The sequence below is a fragment of the Cololabis saira genome, chromosome 4, assembly GCF_033807715.1.
Source record: "Cololabis saira isolate AMF1-May2022 chromosome 4, fColSai1.1, whole genome shotgun sequence".
NCBI classification, from domain to species: domain Eukaryota; kingdom Metazoa; phylum Chordata; class Actinopteri; order Beloniformes; family Belonidae; genus Cololabis; species Cololabis saira.
Window position 1 is genome coordinate 8,141,004 of NC_084590.1, and position 25,648 is coordinate 8,166,651.

Genomic DNA, 25,648 nt, shown 5'->3' on the forward strand with positions numbered 1-25,648 from the left:
AAGCCACCCACGACCACCTGCAGGACAAAAGAGAGAAAAGGGAGGAGAAGGGGGGGCCAGCAACGGGATGACCAGGGGTGGGGACCGCAGGCCAGCATGCAGCTCCCGAAGCTCCGGCCCAATCAGCAAGTCCCAGTTTGGGGTGCAGGGTCAGGGAAAGACTTGTGCTCCGTAATGCAAGCTACAAGCCACCCACGACCACCTGCAGGTTCCGGTGTCCGGCAAAGGATGCTGCAACATGGACAAAAGAGAGAAAAGGGAGGAGAAGGGGGGGCCAGCACAAGAAACTACAGGAGCGACTCTGACACACTAAAGTTTACACTACCTAGAGATTTACCAACACCAGCTAGAGGTTTACTAAACACTAACTATAGGCTTTACTAAACAGAAATGTTTTAAGTTTAGTTTTAAAGGTGGAGGTTGGTGTCAGCCTCCTTAACCCAGATTGGAAGTTGGTTCCATAGTAGTGGTGCCTGATAGCAGAACGCCCGCCCTCCAAATCTACATTTAGATACTCTAGGAACTACGAGTAAACCTGCACTCTGAGAACGGAGAGCTCTGACAGGAACATAAGGCACTATCAGGTCTTGCAAATAATGCGGAGCTAAGCCGTTTTGGGCTTTATACGCAAGTAATAAAATTTTAAATTGGATTCTGTTGTTCTACAACAGTGGTCCTCATTCCTGGTCCTCGAGAGCCGCTGTCCTGCATGTTTTTGATGTTTCCCTGCAGTAAACACAGATGACTGTGTCACCAACGGCACCAACGGCAGCTGCCGCCGGCTTTCCCATTCATTGTGTATGTGCTGCTGCCGCGCAAGGGCGCAGGGCTTTGCGCCGAGGTCGGCGGCGCGCTAGAGGGCGCATACCGCCGGGTTGCCGCCGCGCAAACTCAGCAGCAGACCCTGCGCCCTTGCGCGGCAGCAGCACATACACAATGAATAGGAAAGCCAGCGGCAGCTACCGCTGTGCGCCCTGTGTGAAAACCGCTTTAGCCAATCAGTGATTGTTGACATGGTGGCTCGCCTGCTCGAAGCACCCACGGTTCCGGCGCCTATGGTACCAGACCATTTAGGATGCAGTGTCACAGCATGGCATCATTTAATCAAACATACCCGCTCTTGAAAGTGATGACCAGGCATGTGCCATTAAAGGAAACATAAATTTAGCACACTAATAACCAATACATATTTTTACAGACAAATGGAAAGCTTGAGAGAGAATGTAGTAATTATGTTCCACTTGGTCCACTTTTCACCAGAACTTATCACCTGTACACTATATCATCTGGGTTCACCATCAGCAGCGCTATGACACATTTAAACCCAATCAGAAGTGGACTGAAAAAGTGGTTCCATACATCAGACTTGCAACTTGACTCTTTGCAGCCTACCTTCTTTGTGACCTTGCAAGTCACAAACAAATCCAACATGCCAACGATCAATACCCCGGCTAAAAAAAGCTCCCTTGTCTCCAGGTGAAGTCTGGATATGACATATGTGTGATCTAGATGCGCTCTCATTAATCTAAATTAGTATTACTACCCGGTCCGAGAGCCTGACAAGCACAGCAGGAAAACAAGGTGTAGACACAGCCCTCGGGAAGTATAATTCAGAATCAAAGCATCGATGTTCATTGCTATGCTGATGATAATCAGCTGTATTTGTCTATGAAGAAGAAACAACGGTTAGCTAAACTTCAGGCATGTCTCAGACACATCAAGGACTGGATGTCCACACATTTTTTGCTTCTCAATTCCGATAAAACCTAGGTCATTATTTTTGGTCCCAAACATCTTAGGAAGGGATTAGATGTTGTTGTGATGGCCTCCAGTGCAACTGTGCGAAACCTTGGAGTTATTTCAATCAGGATGTGTGGTTTAAACAGCATATCAATCAGGTTTGTAAGACAGCATTTTTGCATCTCCTTAATACCACAAAGATTAGGAACATCCTCTCGCAGAGTGATGCGGAAAAACTAATTCAGGTGTTTATATCTTCTAGGCTAAATTACTGGTATATGTTATTAGCAGGATTTTTGCAAGACTCTAGATGGCGACTTTGAAAACACCAGATGGAGACTCCAGAGATTCCAGATGGAGACTCCAGAGATTCCAGATGGAGACTCCAGAGATTCCAGATGGAGACTCCAGAGACACCCAGTGGAGACTTTGGAGAGGTGTGACTTGGCTGGTCCAGAAACAACTTGGTGTCCTCCTGGAAGATCTGGAGGAGTTGGATGGAGAGAGGGAGGTCTGGATATCTCTGATAAGACCGCTCCCCCAATGAACCTGAACCTTGATAAGAAGAAGATGATGAATGGATGGATGAATTATTCACTGTCGTTTAACTCAGAAGAATGTATGGGCACATTTATGCTTTGGTGTGTTACAGACATTGAGAATGACAGACAGAGTTACAGACAGACAGAGTGACAGACAGACGGACAGTTACAGACAGACAGAGTTACAGACAGACAGACAGACAGACAGAGTTACAGACATGCAGAGTTACAGACAGAGTTACAGATAGACGGACAGAGTTACAGACAGAGTGACAGACAGGGTTACAGACAGACAGAGTGACAGAGTTACGGACAGACAGAGTTACAGACGGACAGAGTTACAGAAATGCAGAGTTACAAATAGATAGAGTCACAGACATGCAGAGTAACAGACATGCAGACAGACAGACATGCAGAGTAACAGACATGCAGACAGACAGACATGCAGAGTAACAGACATGCAGACAGACAGACATGCAGAGTGACAGACATGCAGACAGACAGACATGCAGAGTGACAGACATGCAGACAGACAGACATGCAGACAGACAGACATGCAGAGTGACAGACATGCAGACAGACAGACATGCTGACAGACAGACATGCAGACAGACAGACATGCAGACAGACAGACATGCAGAGTTACAGACATGCAGACAGAGTGACAGACAGACAGACGGAGGGAGGGATGGAGGGAGGTGTGTTGCAGCTCAGAGGTCGTAGATCAGCGTTCAGATGGAGTCAACAGTCATGTGTTTCTGTGTCTGGTTCTCAGTTCTCTGTCCTCTGAAGTGATTTTTGGTTAATGGTTGATCGCCTGCAGTCTCTGAGAGATGCATGAACACGTCGGCTGTTAATCATCATTACAGCAATGAATCTTTTACAGATCTGATCAACCTGAATCCCCATGACAGGACCTTCATGTTATTTTATAAAGACGTGCACCATGGTTGATGTGTGTTATTGATGAGTTGACTCTGATGATGATAACGTGCACGTATGCCAGCAAGTGTTACTGACTGGAGGTGTAGATGAATATATTTCTGTCCTGATTAAATCTTTCCATATGTCTTTGTTGGACAAGAACCTCCCACTGTAGCATCCCCCCAAAAGCTCTTGCATGGCTGGTCCTTATACACAATATACAAATATTTTTTCAATTTAAATATTTTACCTTTTGCAATAATATTTGCCATGTATTTGATTATCATTTGATTTAAATATATACTATCTCTACTGTCCTTACTTTTGCTTTATTCAACTTGTGCTTTATTATTTTACTTCTTTATTCATCATTTTATTTGTTATTTAAGCGTACTTTTAAATTAAATCTACTGCCCTTACTTTTTAACAACTTGTGCTTTTTATTATTTTACCTATTTTCTTATTTTATTTGTTATTTACTGTTTAATTGTGTCTTGCCACTTTTAATGTTGATGTAAAGCACTTTGAATTACCTTGAATACAAATAAACTTGCCTTGCCTTGCCTATTGAGATTAAATATTAACATAAAATATTCTTGCAGATTTGGAATAAAATTAACTTGAATTATTATTCAATTCAGTTAATTTCTTCATTATTGTTCAGTTTTTTTATCTTTTCTTTTTTATGAGTTTTTCTTCCTAGTTTGAGGGCCATCATCAGTTTAATAAGAGCTCTGATGTAATAATTTAGTGGCGTATTTGGTTAAAAACAAAAAACGTAATGATTAAAGATAACATTCATGTAAAATTCCACATGCGTGTTTTCACGCACTCCCCTCCCCCGTCAGTGAAGCCCCCAGCAGGACATCGACCAGCAACAAACAAGTCTGAATGGACTGTGACAAGGTGTCACCCCTCCCTCACACACTCTCTCTCCTTCTCTCCCTCTCTCTCCCTCTCTCACACACACACACACTCACACACTCACACACACACCTCTGTCCTGACTCTTCCGGGAACACTAATAGGCTCCATGCAGAGTAATGTGACCAGTGGAGTCCTGAAGCTGCTCCGTCCAGCTGCTCGCTCAGTCCTGACATCTTTCCCTGGACTCTGTTGGATTCCTAACCCGTCCTCCCAGGCAGAACCCAGAGCCGCACTGAGGTGAACAGGTCCGAGGGCCTCGCTTCAGTCCTGCAGTCCAGGTGAGTCCAAACTCCAGGTTCTGAAGAGGTGCTGATACCTGATAAGAGAGAGTCAGCGCTGATCTGATCATCCTGCAGAATCTAATCTGGAACACAGTTCCAGAAATCACGTCAGCTGAGGGAAACCTACTGGTTTTGAGGGTCTGACATGATTCCTTTGTCCTTTTAAATCACCGAATTTTGCTTAATAGTTAGTAGTGCTCTTCTAATCCTATGATTGTCTGTTTTTGTGTAAAAACTTCATAAAAATCATTTGATGGGAGCAGGTTACAGAATCAGACAAATACAAACTTGGATCAACGACGAAGTATCCTGACAAATGTCGGGAATATTTTCCACTTGTGAATCATTTTTCTGCAGAATGTTGAACTCCAGGTAGTTAATACATTGTTTTCAACCCTTTCCTGACAGATGTGCAACAGCAGTTACTCCTCTAAGACCATTGCTGATGTCTTTCCCTCTTGGCATTGTGTTAACACGGCCCAACGCTCCAGACAAGTGTTCTGATCTGTTTTCTAGACATCTGCACACCTGCTGATGATCAGTCCATCAATGACACGACCATCAGCTCCTGGCTGAGTCTTAACCTCTTAAATGTTATGGAGGCAGTGAGGAGGTACTTAGGGTTGCCGTTAGTCACCATTAGTTCAGGGTTGTTTGAGGTTGTATTTGATGATTTTAATTGTTTTCACACACACGTTGAAGAGGCGGCGATGTTTAAAACATGGCTCTTAAATGCTTAAATGAATCAGTAAAGCAAGCGAGGACATTTCAGCCGATGTTTGGGACGTGTTTTCACTTTAATGGAGGTGAAGTTGAGCAGCTGCTGACTGAACATTACATAAACCTCCGTGTACCCCCCAACCTCGCAGCAACACGCTCTTCCTCCGACCTGCTCTCTTTTATGTAAGCAGAGAGGTCGGGATGGAAAGTTTAACGTTCCAGGTCCTTACGGCGGTTCAGAGCACAGGGCCGATCCTGCGGAGGGAGCGGGGGGGTTGGGATGGGACTGTTTGTTATCTCAGGGACTTTATACTGAAACCTTTCTTCATGAAACTGGAACATGCTTCAGCCACACGTCCAGAAAACCTCAGAAAAAGACTTTTCTCATAATGAACTGACAACTCGAGCAGGAAAAGGTACCTGAGTGAACTTTGTGAAGGCCTGGCTGTTTGGGAGCCGGTTGAGCAGAAAGAGCAGGATGTGGGGCGGGTTACGGCCGCTGAGTTATCTCACTCTAGGACCAGTCGGAGGCCAACATTTGTCAGGTTTTAATTGAAATGACCTACTTTCTTAAATGATCCATTTGTTGAGACAAATGGATGAGACACTGAAGCGTCTTCAGGTTTATGTTGTCTCCGTCCCCGTCCTCACACGTGGACAAACCCCACAAGATGGCTTTGGAAACTGTTATTTCCACAAGTTTGTGATGATTTACAAGTCAAGTTATTTTGGACACCAATGCAGCTTCAAAGGTTAACATGGGAAGAGTTGAACAACAAACCGCAGTCCAAAACCAGAAACACAAAACCAGAAACACAGAACCAGTAAAAATTTAATATTTGATCTTAAAAGCTGCAACAGAAACACGATGGATGGATGGACGGATGGATGGGTGGATGGATGGATGATTGGATGGAGGGTAAATAAATTAATGGCAGATAAGTAGATAAATGGATGGATTGATGGATGGATGGAGGAGGGAATGAGAAGATGGATGGATGGATAAATGGATGGGTGGATGGATAGATAGATTGATTGATGGATGGATGGATGATCGACAAGTGGATGTTTGTATGAGTGGATGGACGGATGGATGGATGACAGACAGACGGACGGACGGACGGACGGACGGACGGACGGACGGACGGATGGATGGATGGCTGGATGTTTCAACAAACGTCTCGTACAGCTCCAGTCCACATGACCACATGACCAGGAACAATCCAGAGGAATACTAAGTTGCACCGCGTGTCAGTCCCAGCCTGGCTAGCAGGATTTATTCAGCCACGTGTGATCCTTCCTCCAGAGAACAATCCGCTTGGTGACTTGGAGGTCTTTTTTTTTTAATGTCTTTTTATTGACATTCAGCATTAGACATTCACATCCGGTACATCATGTATGCATACATCTTACATCTGTTATCGGCCCTAAATGTCGGAATAATATGTTTGTTTTATGTCCAAACAATGAAAAGAAAGAAAAAAAACTACTATGTACAAGTAGGGAGTGATCTTTTCAACATAATAATCATTGACTTGAGAAAATAAAATCAGGCCTACGGAGCGTGACGTAGTTGACCCAGTTTTCCCAGTATTAGGTGAAATTCTCCAATTTATAATTAATAAATGCCGTTATCATCTCCATTTTATAAATGTCCATTGTAATTTCTATCCTTACCTTTAAAGTTGGGCTCTCCTGTGATCACCATTTCCTTGTACCGGGTAATAGTCTTTTTACAGGCTACTAGCAGGTATTCATTAAATGTTTATCTGTTTTTGGCCAGTCCGGAGGTATGTGTCCAAAAAACATGGTCTTACTCTCGAGGGACATTTGGCATTTGAAGATGACTTGGAGGTCTTCATGTTCATGAACCAGAGCTTAGATGACGTGTTCCCCTGCAGAGGCTTCATCACAGCTGTGACCACAAACACCTGAGGCCTCTCAAAGGACATGGGGACGTTGCTAAGATGTAGAAGATTTAACACATTTCTGGAATGTGTTACAGGTGAAAATGGCAGAAATAAAATATCTTGGTTTTCTACCACACTTGATGAGTTAAAAGACAAAAGAAGACGTTGTGGCAGCGTCTCCTGAGCTCAGCTCGTGTATAAGCTGAACCCGGCTGGGAGAGGGACCTGCATGTACGAGGCAGCAGGTCTGATTTTAGGAGGTGGTCCATGTGCAGAGGAACATTTCAGCAGATGTATGTGCAGTCCTGACGGGCAGACAGGGTTCAGCGTACGACAGAGTTTCTATTTCTATGTCAATATTGTTGCCAGGAGATTAGAGCAGCTCTCAGCTGGGAATCAGTCTGAGCAACACAGCGGCATGCAGAGCAGGAATGTGTCTTTCATCTGCAGGGAGCTCGTCCTGAGCAGCTCTCGTCTCGTCTTTCCCACCAAATATTACATTTCATGTACACTTAACAGCCAGACGTTTACGTACACGGTAGAAAAATACAAACTTTGTTTGTGTCTATGTCTAATAGAAAAACTCCTGCTTAGGTCAGATAAGATTCCCTTTGGTTTTTCTTTGGGGGGGGGGGGGGGGGGGGTCCACAATAATGACAGAGATTCAGAATAGATTTTATTTTTAAATATTTGATGACTTTACAAACAAATGCTTAGCTTACTGTGGCCTGGACACACGAACTGTAACAGAACTGCACAGACCTCCTGTGATGTCACAGGTTTGTGAAGAGCTCAAGAGCCTCTTTTTCCTCATTCTGCACTGCACCGTGCTGCAAGTGGGCGGAGCGAACAGACCTGGAGGCTCACTGGGACTGGCACTAGTAGAATCAAAACCAGGACTACTAGAACCAAAACCAGGACTGGTATAACCAAAACCAGGACTAGATGAGCAAAAACCAGGACTAGTAAAACTGAAACTGTGAAAATTTGAACTGAAACCAGGACTCGTAGAATCAAAACCAGAATTAGTCAAACCAAAACCAGGATTAGTTTAATCAAAACCAGGACTAATCAATCTTAAATCAGGACCAAAACCAGAATTAGTATAACCAAAACCAGAACTAGTTGAACCAAAACCAGGACTAGCTGATCTCAAACCAGGACCAGAAGAACTTAAACCAAGACTAGTAGAGCTGTAACTAGGACTAGCTGACCTGAAACCAGGACTAGTAGAGCTGTAACTAGGACTAGCAGACCTCCAAAGCTGGGCCTGACGGTTCTGTCGCTAGGCGAGTTACAGTGACCTACGTGTCAGGCAGGCTGACCAGCACAGTCCCTGAGCTGAGTCCTAAAGAACTTCTGCTAATCACTCCTTTGAGACGTCGGTGGCTTTAGGTCCAGTAGGACAACTTGCCAGGATCCGGAAATACTCCAAAGCAAAGGTGGTTCAATTGTAGGACCCGTGATGCTATGATAAAGTTCACCCCCAAGCTCCTCCAGACTGACCCAGAACTGGTGTCAGTGGTTTCTTAGTAGCCTACCGTTAACAACACAACACAACGGGACACATTATTTTTACCTAACAGAGCACAATAAACTTATTTTAAAGTTATATGATTCAACTTTCTTGATTGTTAGGATGTTTTCATACTGGCTTTATTTGGGTCAGTCCAAAGGGTATGCGTGTGGTTCAGTTGGGTCAGTGTGAACACAGTAAGCACCCTCCGGTGCACCAAAACAGCCATTCAAGACCACCTTGTTAAGGACATGGGCGTACCGCGAACTCTGGTGCAGTCCGTTTGTGGTGTGAAAGCTCCGGGACCTGGATTTAACCGGACTATAGAGAAGTCAACATATCTGAGCTAAGAAAAGGGCTTGAGAAAAGAGCTTCTGTAGGCAGCTGGGCAGTGCATTGCGGGTTGTCAAAGAGCACATGAACAAACGAAATAATGGAAGCATGCACCACCTCACCAGATACAGTTTTTCATTTACATATTTTATGAATGTAATTTCCAGGAACGGTACAAACAAACCATAGAAAAAACTAAAAGAAGTGAGTAACTTGTAGTATAGCATTTGGGAAGGAATAAAAACCAAATTTGTGAACTGAACACAAACCGAACAAACTGAAAATGTTACGATGTGATCTGGTGTTGCAAGGACACACCAAAATACTTCGAAACAGCCGTAGATTATGGCTGCTCTCTTCACTAGTTTCTTGTTTCAAAGTCAAAAGCCACAAATTCCAATTTATCCGGCTGACCAGTTCTGCTTTCTTCTTCATACTGGCTGGTGTGTGGATTGTGGTATAGTGCCACCACCTGCAGTGGCGCAGCGCTGCATCTGCAGTTTTACAGGTCAAATACACTAGTTTATACCTGTTTGGAAATACCATTTTCTGTGAAAGAAACCCCACTATTTTTATTTCCGGAAGGCTGAGCCTTCCGGACAGCCGCATTTATCAGTGCCAGAATAAACCTAGCATGTGTGATGTTTCGCCCACAGATCAGGGAGGCAAAACAAATCACTGACAATCTTGGTGATGCTTTCATCTGGTACACTTTAAGAAGAAACCCCTTTTACAGTTGAGGATCTTGCACATCTCGGGCAAATAATCCCAGCATAAATTTAGCTGAGGCCACCCAGGCTAACTGAGGCTAGCTAGGCTCGCTGGCACATGACATATAAAGCCTGAATTATGGTTCTGCGTTAAATGCAGAGCCTACGCCATAGCTACACCGTAGCCTAACGTGCACCCCCCAAAAAATGTAACTACGCGTCAAGGTGACGCAGACCCAACGCAGACCGAGAGGGCTGTGATTGGTTCGCTTGGTAGCAACGCATTTCTAGTTCCGGTTCGTGAAGCAGTACTGAACTTTCAGCGCTCTTTTCTTCGTGTGTGTGTGATTTTCTTTTGTGGTCGCTTTGTTTTTTTGCACAATAGTTGTCCTTATGTCTTTGATTCACTGTGACCGGAAAAACCGGAAGCTAAACAAAGTATCAACTAGCGCTCTGGGGGGGTATTGCACCGTGGCGAAATGGAGTGACGGAGAAGTCTGAAGGTTCACGACGGCGTCACGGCAACGGCATAGGCTCTGCGTTGGTTTAACGCAGAGCCTTAATTCAGGCTTAAAAAGATGCATGCTAATGCTTGGCACGAACAGACACAATCAGCACGGATGTCAGAGCAGCACAAAGCTGCTGGTGCACCTCATCAATAGGAGAAAAGAGTGGCCATCACAAAGCCCGCTGTTCTAGAGAGGATTTGTGACTGGGATTGAAAAGGTCCAGAATCTGGACTCAAACTGGACCAAAGTAAGACGTACATGAGATGCAGGTCTGAGGCCAAGATGGAGTTAGCTCAGGTTTGATTGACTTAATGGTCTTGGTTTGATTAGTGAGGGAACAGAAGTGTGAAATTTACTCTTTGTGGTCTTGAAGTTCTCAGCCGGCCGATGCCATTAAACATTGGACTGATCTGCTCTGAGGACCTATAAAATGTTCCACAGGAGTGGAAATAAAAGTGAAAAGTAATGTTTGAACACTAACATCCTGTTTTGTTTTGAATTTTATTACAGGATCGCTCTCCCTGACCCTTCGTCAGATTTTCAGGTAGCCATGACAACCAAATCGAGCAGCAGTGTTCGGGCTGGTAAAGCTTCCTCCTCCCCCCTCCTGTCATCTCCGGCTCGTCAACGCCTCGTCACCAAAGATGGACGCTGTGCTCTCCGCCCGCCCCTCTGCCCTTCAGGCTCATGGCACCGGTCTTGGACCAGATCCTGGCTGCTGGCTCTGCAGGACCTGTGGGGGCTGCTGGTGGGTCTTCGCTGGAGGTGGGTCCTACTGGCCTTCTGCGCCTCCTTCCTTGCCCACTGGCTGCTGTTCGCTTGCCTCTGGTACCTACTGGCCCATCTGAACGGGGACCTCAATGTTGACCATGACGCTCCCCCGGACGGTCATGTGGTTTGTGTGAAATACATTACGAGCTTCACCGCTGCCTTTTCCTTCTCTCTGGAGACACAGCTGACCATCGGTTATGGCACCATGTTCCCCAGTGGAGACTGTCCCAGCGCTATAGCGCTGCTGGCCGTGCAGATGCTGCTGGGGTTGATGCTGGAGGCCTTCATTACAGGTACACCCCTGAAACCGGATCCAACACATTTTTATTGAAACTGGCACCAGAACTGACTACAACCGACGTGAACTTGGCCTGGGCTATGTCCAGTAAAGTTCAGTTACTACAAGTTTTTAGCTTTGTGTAGCTCCAATCTATGACGTTAACTAATGTTACCTGTCATTCGTTGAAATCAAATCGGTCCAAACATCCTCATATTCGATGTCACCATGACAACATTTGAAAGTAGTTCTTAAAATAAGGAGGACTGAAGTAAAGTTGATCAAGACCCTGGACAAGTCGAGGCTGAACGACTGCCACCTCGCATCTGCTGCATCACAGGTGTGTCCTGCTTCCTCCAGCCAAGCCGCCCTCCAGGTTGGCCCGAAACCTTTCAGATTCATTATTTAGTACAAATGCCCAAGACCATGTAGGCGCCATGCTACGTGCGTAGCTGCTATGCAGAAGCATGAACCAGGGTTGAGACAGCAGCAGTCCTTTGGTATTGGCTTGTCAAAAGTCCTGCCTGATCAGAGACCCAGAGCCCGTTTTAACCCCCACTATATCCGTTTCAAATGTTGTTTTGTTGGCAGCTTTAGAATTGACTCCAGCCTGGCAACTGTGGTTTGTAACGACTGGCTCCTGGTGGAGGTCTGGCCAAAGTTAGACAGTTTGAAAGGGTGCAGGCCAACTTGGAGGGAATCTCTGCTGGAGTAACCGGGACCCAACTGTGACAAAGCCCCGGGGGACTGCAAGGCTGTGATTGTTTAACTGATGTATTGTTAGCCCAGGCTGTCTCCTGTTTAGCTAAGTTTCATGACCGGACCTTTCCAGGCCAACCCACAGATGGTTGCATTAACTTTATATTACAATTAACACCACAAAATACATTCTCTTCAAAATCAGGATGATTATGTTCAGTTAGGTCTTCCACATCCAACATCAATACAGGGCTGGGCCTGATTCATACTTCTGCGTAGCAGCTATGCACAGAAGTATGTCTAGCGCCCATGCCGTCTCTGGCGTTTGTGGTTCTGCGTTGTTTAATGGGGTAATTACACTACCAACTAGAGGGCTGCATTGGGATTGCGCCGCGGGACCTAACGCAAATCTGGCGGGAGCGGGCGGTTTGAACTTTGCTGCGGGCGGCTAAAAAAAAAAACTGCGGGATCAGGATGTAGCCTAGCGACAACATGGAAATAAATGACGTGGATAAGCACCTCAAACAAGGTCTTTACAAAACAAAGAAAAAGCAAGACAGATATTTGGAGAAACTGCGTTTAGTGGTTGTGGAGCATCTTGGAAGAGACGCAGAGACGCAGGGATTGGGACCTCAGTCGGTCAGCAACATTCTCTTCCTCCACAGCAATGTAATGGACAAGTGATTCATTTGTTAAATTAATTTGTTTCCTTCGTTAACTTTGTTTATTTTATGTTATTTATTAGTGTTATTTGAGCCACTCACAGCCTACTCTGGTTGCTATAACCTCAATCACATAATTGATCCGTGCACAAAAGGTGAAATAGCTTGTGTGATGATGACAATGATGGATTGGCATCTAACTTTAGGTCAGGTGACCTATGAACTGTCAATTACCCATCAAGCTCCACAATGAACATGTTAACATTAAATCATATAGATTTGTCTCAGAGATTTCTCTTGCGGGACGGGAGAAGACACAAAATCAAAGCATCTCTATTATTGTGCAGCATGAATTCTTAGATTCTTCTACTACCAACCGCTAAGTGGCCATGTAGGTTCTTTTCTGCAGCACCGTAGCTCACAGTGCCGCGTTTCCTCCCTTTGTTTACTTCCTGTGTGTAGCTCAGACGTAGTAACGGAGCAAATAAAGTATATTTAACGTGAGTTGGAGCTGGTAAATGTTGAGCATCAGTCGTTTTTACAGACACTGCAACAAACTATACAGTATATGGTGGCGGGAAATTTGAAAAAGAAGAAAAACAAATGTACGCGCCAATTTCTTACAGTCTGGGTCAATGTGACTCGCCGTCAGTTTATTTTGGAGTTGTAGGGAGGGCAACGTAGAGCTCTGCGGAGGGGGGTTTGCATCAATGGAGAGGCTCTGCATCGCGACGCCATCGTTCAACGCAGAAGCATAAATTAGGCTTTAACTGGTAAAATCATGACACCGTTCTCTAAATGCATCATCACTCAAACAAACACACCCCAAATTATGTAGAAAGAGGCCGGGGGGAGAATAAAAATTGGGAATGTTTGAATATTAATAAGAGTTTACTTAAATACAGTATATAGTGGCAAGCTATTACCACCTAGCTGGAAAAGGATTTTCAATTACATTTTTATTTTCAGTTTTCAATTTAAATTTGGCTGGATAAGTAATATTCTGAGTTCTTGAGTCCGATGTATCTGGAGTTTAATTTTCTTGTGCTGTTTTGGAGTGTTTTGTAGATGGATAAGGGTTTTGTTCCCCACTAAACTGTAGCTATGGTTTGATTTACGGACCAGTCATCAGGGACCAGGTGTTTCAGACTTTCTCTCACCAAATGCTTTCACCGTTGAAGGTTGGTTGACCAGTTCAATGTCCAGTAGTTTAGGGAGCCTGGGTTAGGCCTAGGTTGTGCAACATGAATGGAAATCAATAAAATGTCCTTCTGCAGGTGAACCAAGTCCGATCAATAGTCAAACGTCAGTTCAAGATCAACAATGCAGATTTCATCCTTGTGTAGGTCCTGGAGTGATCATGGGAGTTTATCCAACTGGTCCACATGTGTTTTGTGGACTTGAAGAAGTTATTTGACGGTGTCCATTGGATTCTTCAGGAGTGGGTGTTGTGGGTCTGTCCCAAGCAGGTTTATCAGTCATTATATAAACAGAACAACAGTTTGGTCTATACTGCTGATAGTAAGTCAGATTCTTCCAGGTGGTTGTTGACTCCTTCAGGGCTGATCTTTGTCACAGATTTTTTTATGGACAGAGGTTTTGGGTGCAGCTAAGTGGTGGAAGGGGTCTGGTTTAGTGAACTCAGGATTACGTCTGCTTTTTTGCAAATTACGTGGTTCAGTTGGCTTTATTTGATGGACACCTTCAGCTCTCACTGGAGCAGTTCACAGTCAAGTGTGAAGCAGTGGCACCTCCAAATCTGAGACCATGGTTATCTGTCCAAATGTCTACCAGTCTGACAGATTGTGGCAGAAGGGGGAACGTTTATTGGCGAACTATGTTCCTGCCCTCACCTATGGTCACTAACTGTGGGTAGTGATGAAAGAGCCAGTTGGAGGATACAAGTGGCTTTGATTAGTTCCCTCTGCAGGGTTACCAGACTCTCCTACCGGAGGTAGGAGGAAAGGTTCAGTCATCCAAGGGAGACTGCTCCTCCACATCCAGAGGAGATGTTTGAAGTGGTTCATCTGGTTAGGATGCCTTGTAGACGTCTGCAGTAGCTCTTTTTTTTTCTTCTCCTTGTTTTTTTTAGGAATGTGTCACAAGCTTGAAATGTTGATTTGGATGTATATTAACAAACAAAATGAAGCTGAAGAGAAAAAAATCATGAAATATCTTAGGTTCATACCATCTTCAAATACATAAAAGTCGAATCAAATGTAAGAATTATTCATCTCATGCCAACTTTATCTCACATTCCAAACTATGAGAAATTCCCAGACCTCCATCTCCGTCTTCTTGTGCTCCTGTAGAGACTCCCGAGAAGTTTTTTCCAAGCCAGCCAAGTGATATGATCTCTTGGGCTGATTATGGGTCTGACCTGAGGCCTATTTCCAACAGGACATGATACGATCTCTCCGGCCTTCCCTGAGGGCCAATTCCAGAGGGACATATGCCAAACTCCTTTCATGGAAGGCATCTTGAAGGCATCCTGACCAGATACCCTAACCACCACTACCGGCTCCTTTCAATATGGCGGGGCAGTGCTTCAAAACTGAACTCCTCCCAGATGACTGAGCCCCTCATCCCATCCCTGAGGCTGAGCTCAGACATCCTTTGAAGGCTAATTTCTTTTTCCATGGATGAGAGATGGAATGTAGATCAATTGGTAGTTTGAAAGCTTTGTCTTTTGGCTCAGCTCTATGTTCACCACAACAGATCCAAACCCCCGTCCACCTGTCAATGTCCTGTCCCATTCTGTCCCAACTCACAAACAAGATACTCATTCCAAAAGCAGGAATGGACATCCACCCTTTTCCGGGTGAGGACCATGGCCCCAGACTAGGAGGGGGAGGCAGCTGTCCCCAACAGCTCCTGGATTCATTCAGGCACACAAATCCCTCCACCTTGATAAAGCCAGAGCACCTGGGTCTAGAACTTCAGTGTGAGAACTTCGCCCTCAGCCTGGGATCATGTGACCTCTGTACGTACGCTGGGTATGATATCTGCCTAGCTCAGTGGTCCCCAAACTTTTTTTGCCAGGCCCCCCTTTTGTACGTAACAGAATTTTCGAGCCCCCCCCCGACCCCAACACAGACACACACATCTTTTGCATTCAAATGCGACTGCAATTTATTTCATATATTGAACATATGTGTGAAAAAACTGTCCATCTCTGTAAAAATAGATTTTCAACCTGACCAGCTCACAGAGATTGAAACAACAATACAAACCACAGCCCAAATCTGAACATTTGCTCTACAAAAATTACACCTTTAATCCCCGCATCTTTTCAGTGATGTGAGTGGGCTTGCTTCATGTGTGCAACACATTTCTTTTTTTTCCTTTTTACTGTACAATACAGTATGCATTACTTTCAACATATTTTTTCCAAAAATAACCAGCTCCCTGAGGAAAAAAAAACAGCAGCAACAGCTAAACAAATAACCAAAATTTCAACAATTGCTCTGCAAAAATGTCAGCTTTAATCCCCACATCTTTTCAGTGAGTGGGGTGGGCTTGCTTCATGTTACAGATCCTCTCAAACCGGTTGCAGGTGAGAGATTGCCACATTCATCTACCTTCCAGTAGCGCCGGGTAGTTGTGCAGCAGGTCCCCGGTTAGATTCCCGCCGGCCAGACCATTACTTCATGTCATTCCCCTTCTTAATCTTAAAAAATAAATAAATAATTCATCTACCTTCCAACCTCGACGCGCCCCCCCGCAATAGCGCCGCCCGCTGCCTGCCCCCCGTAGGGGGCGCGCCCCCCAGTTTGAGAACCACTGGCCTAATTTACCCCACAGACAAGGGATGTCCTAATACCATTTTTTTCACACCGAGTACGAGTATTTTAATTTGTGTACTCGCCGATACCGAGTACTGATTCGATACTTCTACCACAAAAATAGCTAGGCTAAAAATGCAATGAAAAATGCAATGAATTGGAAGACAGGTTTTATTTGCACCAGAAATTCAATTTTAAACAAAACTTGGCCAGCTGGGCATTCCTCCGTGCTTTAGTCTCATTGCAGGAACATCAACTGAGCATGTGCGGTGCTTCACCTGAAGCCGTCCGTGTGAAACATAAACAATCAAATAGAATTTAAAAAACAGGCTAAATGAAATGATGTTACACACTCTTGTACAGTAGGTGGCGGTATGCACCTTAAAGTTGGTTGCGATCCGCCAATAAAAGAAGAAGAAGAAGAACATAAACAATCCCATTGTTACAGTCCGGTTATATAGAGTGATACCCGTGGGTGAGACTGGCAGCGCCGTTTCAGGCAAGATAGCGACAATTAATGTAAGCGGGATCAGGGTGGACATATTTCAAAATAAGGGAGGACAACAGAAGCAAGACAGACTGGGGGCTGTCGGCGCGGCTAACGCAGCTAACCAGCTAACGCGGCTTACCGGAATGTAACAATGGGATTGTTTATGTTGTACTGTGAGTTACGTGGAGTGTTTAATAAAGTTCCCTGTGAGTAAGGGTAATACTCAACCGTCCAGTTTGTATAATTAAGGAAGATAGAATTTACTGAAACATGGAACAGCTGGCTACAGCCACAGAGCTGCTGCTCAGCCAGGTTGCAGACTGACCCGGGGAGCCGTGGGGCGGCTCAACATCTCCCCCTAGCAGCGCTAACCAGTAACTACAACAACAATGAAGTATCGGTGCGTGGTATCGGAGAATTTTTGCGAGTACGAGTATATGAGGGCAGTATCGGCCCCGATACCGATACCAGTATCGGTATCGGGGCATCCCTACCACAGACTATATAAAACAATGGACAAAGCATTTGGTACCATGATCTGTTGGTTTCTGAAGACTGGTTTAGAACCAGACTGTAAATATATTTATTTCTGCTCCAAAGTTGGACATTTTAACCTGGAGGTCAGTGGAGATGAATCCACTTTTGCACCCAGCCTCTAGCGGCCAGTTTGAGGAACTGAAACCAACCTCAACCCGGAAGTTAGATGGTTGGTGCTTGACTTATCAATGAGTAACATGTGCAGTTAACTCTCAGGAGTCTACAAACACGCCGGTGCATCCAAATCACATGTCCAATTTCCAATGACGTAGCAGCGAGACGCAACCTTTCTGAGTCTCCGTTTTAACTTGTCTCTAAAGTGTGGACACGATACACCAGACTTTAAATCGTGTTGATAGACCTTGTAAAACCAGATTTAATGAAATGAATATACAGGATGTGTCACGGCTCAGACAGGACAGAGAACCCAAATGCACAACACCAGGCAGGATCAGAGTCCAAGAGGCTTTAATCTTTGTCAAAAGGCAGGCAGGGGTCAAACCGGGTAGTCAGGCAGATCAGGCAAACAAAACCAAAAACGGACAGGCAAAATCCATACCCCAAGAATCAGGCAGGCTCAAAGACAGGCAGGCAGGCAGAAACAAAACAGGATATGCAGGCTGGAAAGCGAGGCAAAAACACACGACAATCTGGCAAACTAGAAGGTGGAAATGGGCCGGTATATGAGGGGAACTGCTGATGAGGGAAACCAGGTGTGGAGCTGGGCAGGGGAAGCACAGGTGAAGGGAATGAGTGGATCTCTGGCTGATTAGGGTGGCAGGATCTGGAAAAACAGGGGAGTGAGTTAAACAGTAAAAAAAAACCCTATCCTACACTGTGAAACTGTGACAGAACCCCCCCCTCAAGGGACAGATTCCAGATGTCCCAAAACCCCCCACCCAGGGCGGGAGGAGGGAGTCCGGAGGAGGGTGCCGGCCAACAAACGGCCAAAGCTCCGGGGGCCGTCCTCGGTGCCGGGCAGACCAGCGAGGCAGTTCCGGGGGTCGCCCCTGGGGCGTAACAGGCGGATCCGGGGGTCGGTCTGGGGGCTTGGCAGACTGGTCAGGGGGTCGGTCTGGGGGTCGGTCTGGGGGCTTGGCAGGCTGGTCAGGGGGTCGGTCTGGGGGCTTGGCAGGCTGGTCAGGGGGTCGGTCTGGGGGCTTGGCAGGCGGCTCGTCAGAGGGTCGGTCTGGGGGCTTGGCAGGCGGCTCGTCAGGGGGTCGGTCTGGGGGCTTGGCAGGCGGCTCGTCAGGGGGTCGGTCTGGGGGCTTGGCAGGCGGCTCGTCAGGGGGTCGGTCTGGGGGCTTGGCAGGCTGGTCCGGGGGTCGGTCTCGGGGCTTGGCAGGCTCGTCAGGGGGTCGGTCTCGGGGCTTGGCAGGCTCGTCAGGGGGTCGGTCTCGGGGCTTGGCAGGCTCGTCAGGGGGTCGGTCTCGGGGCTTGGCAGGCTCGTCACGGGGTCGGTCTCGGGGCTTGGCAGGCTCGTCAGGGGGTCGGTCTCGGGGCTTGGCAGGCTGGTCCGGGGGTCGGTCTGGGGGCTTGGCAGGCTGGTCCGGGGGTCGGTCTGGGGGCTTGGCAGGCTGGGCCGGGGGTCGGTCTGGGACTGCGGCAGGCTGGTCAGGGGGTCGGTCTGGGACTGCGGCAGGCTGGTCAGGGGGTCGGTCTGGGACTGCGGCAGGCTGGTCAGGGGGTCGGTCTGGGACTGCGGCAGGCTGGTCAGGGGGTCGGTCTGGGACTGCGGCAGACTGGTCAGGGGGTCGGTCTTGGACTGCGGCAGGCTGGTCAGGGGGTCGGTCTGGGACTGCGGCAGATCCATCCAGGATCGCCTCAGGAAGGGGAACAGAGACCACCTCCAGAACAGAGACCGGCGGGACTGCCTCAGGAACCGAAGGCTGCGGGACCGCCTCAGGAACAAGAGTCGGGGCAGACAGGATGCGGGGGGCCGGAACCGGGGCAGACAGGATGCGGGGGGCCGGAACCGGGGCAGACAGGATGCGGGGGGCCGGAACCGGGGCAGACAGGATGCGGGGGGGCCGGAACCGGGGCAGACAGGATGCGGGGGGCCGGAACCGGAGCAGACAGGATGCGGGGGGCCGGAACAGGAGCAGACAGGATGCGGGGGGCCGGAACAGGAGCAGACAGGATGCGGGGGGCCGGAACAGGAGCAGACAGGATGCGGGGGGCCGGAACAGGAGCAGACAGGATGCGGGGGGCCGGAACAGGAGCCGACAGGATGCGGGGGGCCGGAACAGGAGCCGACAGGATGCGGGGGGCCGGAACAGGAGCTGGAACAGGAGCCGGAGCTGGAGCTGGAACAGGAGCCGGAGCAGCAGCTGGAACAGGAGCCGGAGCAGGAGCTGGAGCTGGAACAGCAGCTGGAACAGGAGCCGGAGCAGGAGCTGGAGCCGGAACAAGCTGGGGCTGGCGCTGACGCCGTCGTCGTTGCCTGCCCTGAAGGCTCCTGGGCCCACCCAGAGCCAGGCGTGTTCCCCAAAAGGGGTCCCAATACTCCTCCTCCTTGGCCCAGCGCATGTTATCAGCCGATTCTCGGGGAGCAGGAACAAGCTGGGGCTGGGGCCGACGCCGTCGTTGTCTCCCCTGAGCCTGCAGGCCTCTGGGCCCACCCAGAGCCAGGCGTGTTCCCCAGAAAGGGGGAAGGGACTGGGGTGGGTCTGGGACCACCTCGGGAACAGCAACAGGCCGGAACTGGGGGCATGTCCCCATCCCCTTCACCGTACGGTGGTAGAACTCCACTTGGTCTCCATAAAAAAAATCCCACAAATCCTCTTCCTTACGTGGTAGGTCCATGTTGGCTGGGTTCAGTCTTGGCCAGATTGTACTGTCACGGCTCAGACAGGACAGAGAACCCAAATGCACAACACCAGGCAGGATCAGAGTCCAAGAGGCTTTAATCTTTGTCAAAAGGCAGGCAGGGGTCAAACCGGGTAGTCAGGCAGATCAGGCAAACAAAACCAAAAACGGACAGGCAAAATCCATACCCCAAGAATCAGGCAGGCTCAAAGACAGGCAGGCAGGCAGAAACAAAACAGGATATGCAGGCTGGAAAGCGAGGCAAAAACACACGACAATCTGGCAAACTAGAAGGTGGAAATGGGCCGGTATATGAGGGGAACTGCTGATGAGGGAAACCAGGTGTGGAGCTGGGCAGGGGAAGCACAGGTGAAGGGAATGAGTGGATCTCTGGCTGATTAGGGTGGCAGGATCTGGAAAAACAGGGGAGTGAGTTAAACAGTAAAAAAAAACCCTATCCTACACTGTGAAACTGTGACAGGATGGTTTTTTTGTATATCACTAGGGATGCCCCGATACCATTTTTTTCACTCCGAGTACGAGTATTTTAATTTGTGTACTTGCCAATACCGAGTATCGATACGATACTTCTACCACAAAAATAACTAGGATAAAAATGCAATGAAAAATGCAATAAATTGGAAGACAGGTTTTATTTGCAACAGATACATTCAATAAAAATAAATAAAATGAGTAGAATAACTATTTTAAACAAAAAATAATCTTTCTGTGTAAATAAAAAGTCTCCACACTGGCACTGTCTTCATATTTAAGAAAATATCAAACATATAACATATCAATGAAACATCATATCGCGGCTCGAGTGCGTCGAGAAGACGGTGAAATGGTCAGTGGCTGGTAATCCAGCGCTATATAACGGTTAGAGCCTCCGTTATTGTAACGGTCATCTCTTGCCATTGTCTGTCTCTTTTGCAGAACCTGAGCTAATGTTGCTGTTGTGTTCTCGCAGTAACATTAGCAAACTCCGTATACTCAGCTTTATGACGCGTCTTGAGATGTTTTATCAAGTTGCTGGTATTAAACGACGTATTCTCCTTTCCTCCTCTTGACTCCTTAGCATCAGTAGCTTCAGTCTGTCTTGCTTCTGTCGTCGTCCCTTATTTTGAAATATGTCCACACTGCTGACGTCCCGCTGCATTAATTGTTGCTATCTTATCTGAAACGGCATTGCCAGTCTCACTCATGTATCACTCTCTTCTCACTCATGTATCACTCTCTTCTCATCACCACTGACTGCAGCTCAACATCTCCCCCTAGAGTCACTAATCAGTAACTACAACAACAATCAAGTGGTATCGGTGCGTGGTATCGGAGAATTTTTGCGAGTACGAGTACATGAGAGCACTATCGGCCCCGATACCAATACCAGTATCGGTATTGGGGCCTCCCTATATATCACCATCATGTTTGGTGGTCGTTTGGTGCAGGAGGAAGCGGTTAGAAATTGTTAAAGAGAGCTGTTCTGGGGGGGTCAAATACATGACCCCCCCTTCTCACCAACCAATCAGATAATTATATGGCAACTGTTTAGCTCATCGTGATAAGCAGCCGTCCCATCCACAGAAGCTTGAGTCTTCCTGCCAGCGGTCCAAGTTTGAGTCCCGGTCCAACTGCTCAGAGCAAGGATGGAGGGTCTTAAGACTGTTCCAGGGTCCCTACACTTACATCAGTGGTCAAATAGTTTCCCCGTAACACAGATGGTCCTACATTTGACAAGTTAGAGTGTGGTGATGTTTTAAGAGTTTTGCTCCATAATATTAATTTCTAACACATTTGATGTTATTTCTAATTTTTTGTTCATTGTTTTGTGTTTACAGTTCTCTTAAAAGGTGGCTAAGAGACTAAACAAAGAGGAAATGTATATTTTTGTTTTGTAAAGAGAAAAGAGCACTTTATTTTTCTACCAGAAACACACTAGTAGGAAGTTTGGATGTTTGAGCTCGGGCTCGACGACGTCTACTTCAGTCATGGTACTTCCAGACCAGCAGGGAGAGCCGTTTCACCTGAAAACATTCTTGCTCAAGTTTTCTCACACTTTACAGATAATCACGGTCACTGGTTGGTTCTTATCATTACATTGATAACTGGGAATGTATTATACTAAACGTTTACGGCAATAATAACATGAATGAAAATAAAAGGTTTTTAGATGAGATAACGTCTTGGAATTACATATTCAACTGGAAACAAAATAACAGGAGGGGTCCTAAACTTATGATCTCAAGTCATCCTGATACCGTCTTCAATCATTTTTACAATGAACCAAGTCTAACTGACACTTGGAGACGCAAGTAACTCCATATTCTTGGTTTAGTCCTAATTATCATTTAAAATCTAGAATGGACAGCTGGCCTATTTCAAAGTATTGATTAGATTATGATGTCGGCTCCTATAACCGATCATGGTATCATCAGCATAGATATTAAATCTAAAACACACTCAATAAATCCTGGAGATTCAACTCAAGTCTGCTTAGAAGTGAAACATGTTCCCCAAACATCTGGTTTCTGAGGAATTACATTAAGTCATCTGAAAAACCTATGACTCCGGATAAGAAATCAGAATTCTTTAAATAGAAGTACACTATTTCCTTTAAAGGGGACCTATTATGGCATTTAATGTATATTTTAAACAGGCCTTGAATTTCTTAAAAACAATCTAAAGCGACTGTGCCCATCGGACCCAACGAGAGAAACCCGGAGAGGGGAACCCACCTCGGCCTTTTATCGTGAGGGTCCACTTCTTTCATGTCCGGAACCAGATTCTACAGTGGGCTGGGGAAACTCCACTTCTTCTCAAAGGCAAAAGGATTTCTGTGTTTCCTGACTATACATCTTCCGTCGCCAAGAAACGAGCCGCGTTCAGCGCGGTGAAGCACAACCTCCGCTCCTTTCCAGAGGTGAAGTTTGGTCTTCTCTTCCCGGCGGTCCTCAGAGTCACCATGCCAGACGGGACATCACGCAGGTTTGAGGACCCTGTTGCGGCCGCTGACTTTGTTACTGAAAACTGTAAGTAGACGGCTCCGTCCAGTTATGATGCGAGGAGTCTGAAAATGATCGCGCTGTTCTTTTTTATGCGTCAGCTGGACTGTTTACATTAATGTGAACTGCTTTCCCCAAGATCTCACTCTATCGACCTGATAGTATTTTTTAGTTTGTATGTGAGTGTTTTTTTTTCCCTTCTTTATTGGTTTCTTGTACGGGACTGTATATACTGTCCTAAAAATGGTTTAATAATATCATCCCTGCTATTTTCGTTATTTTGTGTGTGTGTGTGTGTGTGTGTGTGTGTGTGTGTGTGTGTGTGTGTGTTTCTCCCTCCCCCCTTTTTTTCCCCCTCCTTTGTTAGTTTGATTTTTATTCGAATATTTATTTATTTATTTTTTTTAATAATTTTTTTTTTCTTTTTTTTTCTTCTTTCTTCCTCTTTTAATTTATTTGTTTATTTAATTACCTTTCCTATTTTGTTTTTGATTCCCTTATTCATTTACCTTAGTGATGCCCTTTTCTGCTAGTTACTGTTTTTTCAGGTGGGGGTGTTCAGTGGATAGTACAATGTGCATTTGATTACTCTTTAGGTCGCATTTCATCCCAGGTAGCTCTGCTGAGTTCCTGTTAGAGCTACCATGGAGTGTGAAGTATTTGGGTTTATGGAGGTGATTGCACGCATCTCAGTTGGGGAGATGCCTGTGCGTGGGTGGGATAGGGGGTGGGTTTTCTGTGTTTTTGTTTCTGTTCGGTGTATTTGGTTTTTTGGTTTTTCTGTTGGTTGTGTTGCTGGTCAGTTTGATCTTCAAACTCACTGTAAGGTCGGTTCGCCTGTCATTGTCACTGATATCTTTATTCTCCCCTATTTTTGAATGGTCCAGACCGGGTTGATACAACATCCTGATGGGAAAGCGCTAAAGTTTGTCAGTTGGAACTGTAAAGGATTAAACTCCCCTGTTAAGCGCAGTAGGATCCTACATCACCTTCAACATGTGGGAGCTCAAGTAATATATCTCCAAGAAACGCACTTCAAACCATCTATTTTTTCTAGGATTAAGAGTGGGTGGGTTGGTCATGCTTACTATTCATCATTTCATAGCAAATCTAGAGGGGTTGCAATTTTGTTGCATAAATCAGTTCCCTTTGTATGCTCTAATGTGGTCTCTGATCCAGGTGGCAGGTACCTGATTGTTACTGGTAGGGTGTATGATACCCCAGTTTTACTAGTGAATGTGTATGCCCCCAATTGGGATAACCCAGATTTCTTTAGGCAGCTCTTCTCTAATTTACCTGATATGTCTTCGCACTTCCTTATCTTAGGGGGTGACTTCAATTGTTGGCTGAGTCCAGAGCTGGACTGCTATTCGTCAAAAATCACTACCCCTTCGAGATCTGCCAGAACAATTAAGACCTTCATGGACGAGTTTGCAATTTCAGATCCCTGGCGTTTTTTTAATCCCTCCGGTAAAGCGTTTTCCTTTTTCTCCCATGTACACCGCACGTTCACACGAATAGACTATTTTCTGATGGATAATAGAATTCTCCCTTCCGTGAGCTCCTGCTCTTATGAGGCTACAGTCATTTCTGATCACTCCCCTGTCACAATGAGTGTCCAATTTAGGGGGATAGTTTGTGCACAGGCCCCGTGGCGTTTTAATATACGCTTACTCTCGGATGAAAATTTTGTAGAATTAATGTCCAACGAAATTGATGTATTTTTGAGTATAAATAAGACCCCTGGTATTTCTCCTTCCATATTGTGGGAAACCTTAAAAGCTTACATTAGAGGGCAAGTGATCTCTTATGTAAGTAATGAGAGAAAACAAAAGAGGAAAAAATTGGACGAAATAGAAAAACGTATTGCTCAGCTGGACAGTTTATATGCTACATCACCAACCCCAGACCTGTATAAAGAACGCCTCTCTCTCCAGTCAGAATTCAACACGCTGACCACAGACCATGCTGTTGAACTACTCCTTAAGTCCAGAAGTAATTATTATGAACAGGGTGACAAAGCTGGCAGGTTATTGGCCCATCAATTACGACAATCTGCCTCTTCTCACCAAATCCCCCAAATTCAAACATCGGTAGATATTACAATAGACCCCAAAAGAATTAACGATGAATTCAAAAAACTATTATGCTTCATTATACACGTCTGAAGCTGATTCGAATACGCAGGACTTTGACAGTTTCTTTGCTACTGTTGAAATTCCTCCGGTTCACCCTGACATGGTTAAAAAATTGGAGATGCCAATAACCATTAGTGAACTTTCTGTTGCTATCACATCTATGCAAGGTGGCAAATGCCCAGGGCCGGACGGCTACCCAATTGAGTTTTACAGAACATTCCGATATAAATTAGCTCCCATTTTGATAGCTATGTTTAATGAGTCATTTACATCTCTTAGTCTACCCCCAACACTTAGTCAAGCATCTATCTCTCTTATCCTCAAAGAATAAAGATCCCCTCGCTTACTCCTCCTACAGGCCGATCAG

At 46.1% G+C, this 25,648-nt stretch overlaps 1 protein-coding gene across 1 annotated transcript in view; it reads left to right on the plus strand.

Annotated features, from left to right (window-relative positions):
• Positions 1 to 4,305: 4,305 nt before the first annotated feature.
• kcnj13 (potassium inwardly rectifying channel subfamily J member 13) overlaps positions 4,306 to 25,648 on the plus strand; it is a 32,736-nt gene continuing 11,393 nt past the window's right edge. The window contains exons 1-2 of the mRNA XM_061718752.1: positions 4,306 to 4,411; positions 10,623 to 11,176. Coding sequence (XP_061574736.1) covers positions 10,663 to 11,176 — 514 coding nt within the window. The 5' untranslated portion in view covers positions 4,306 to 4,411; positions 10,623 to 10,662. The remainder of the gene's footprint in view (positions 4,412 to 10,622; positions 11,177 to 25,648) is intronic.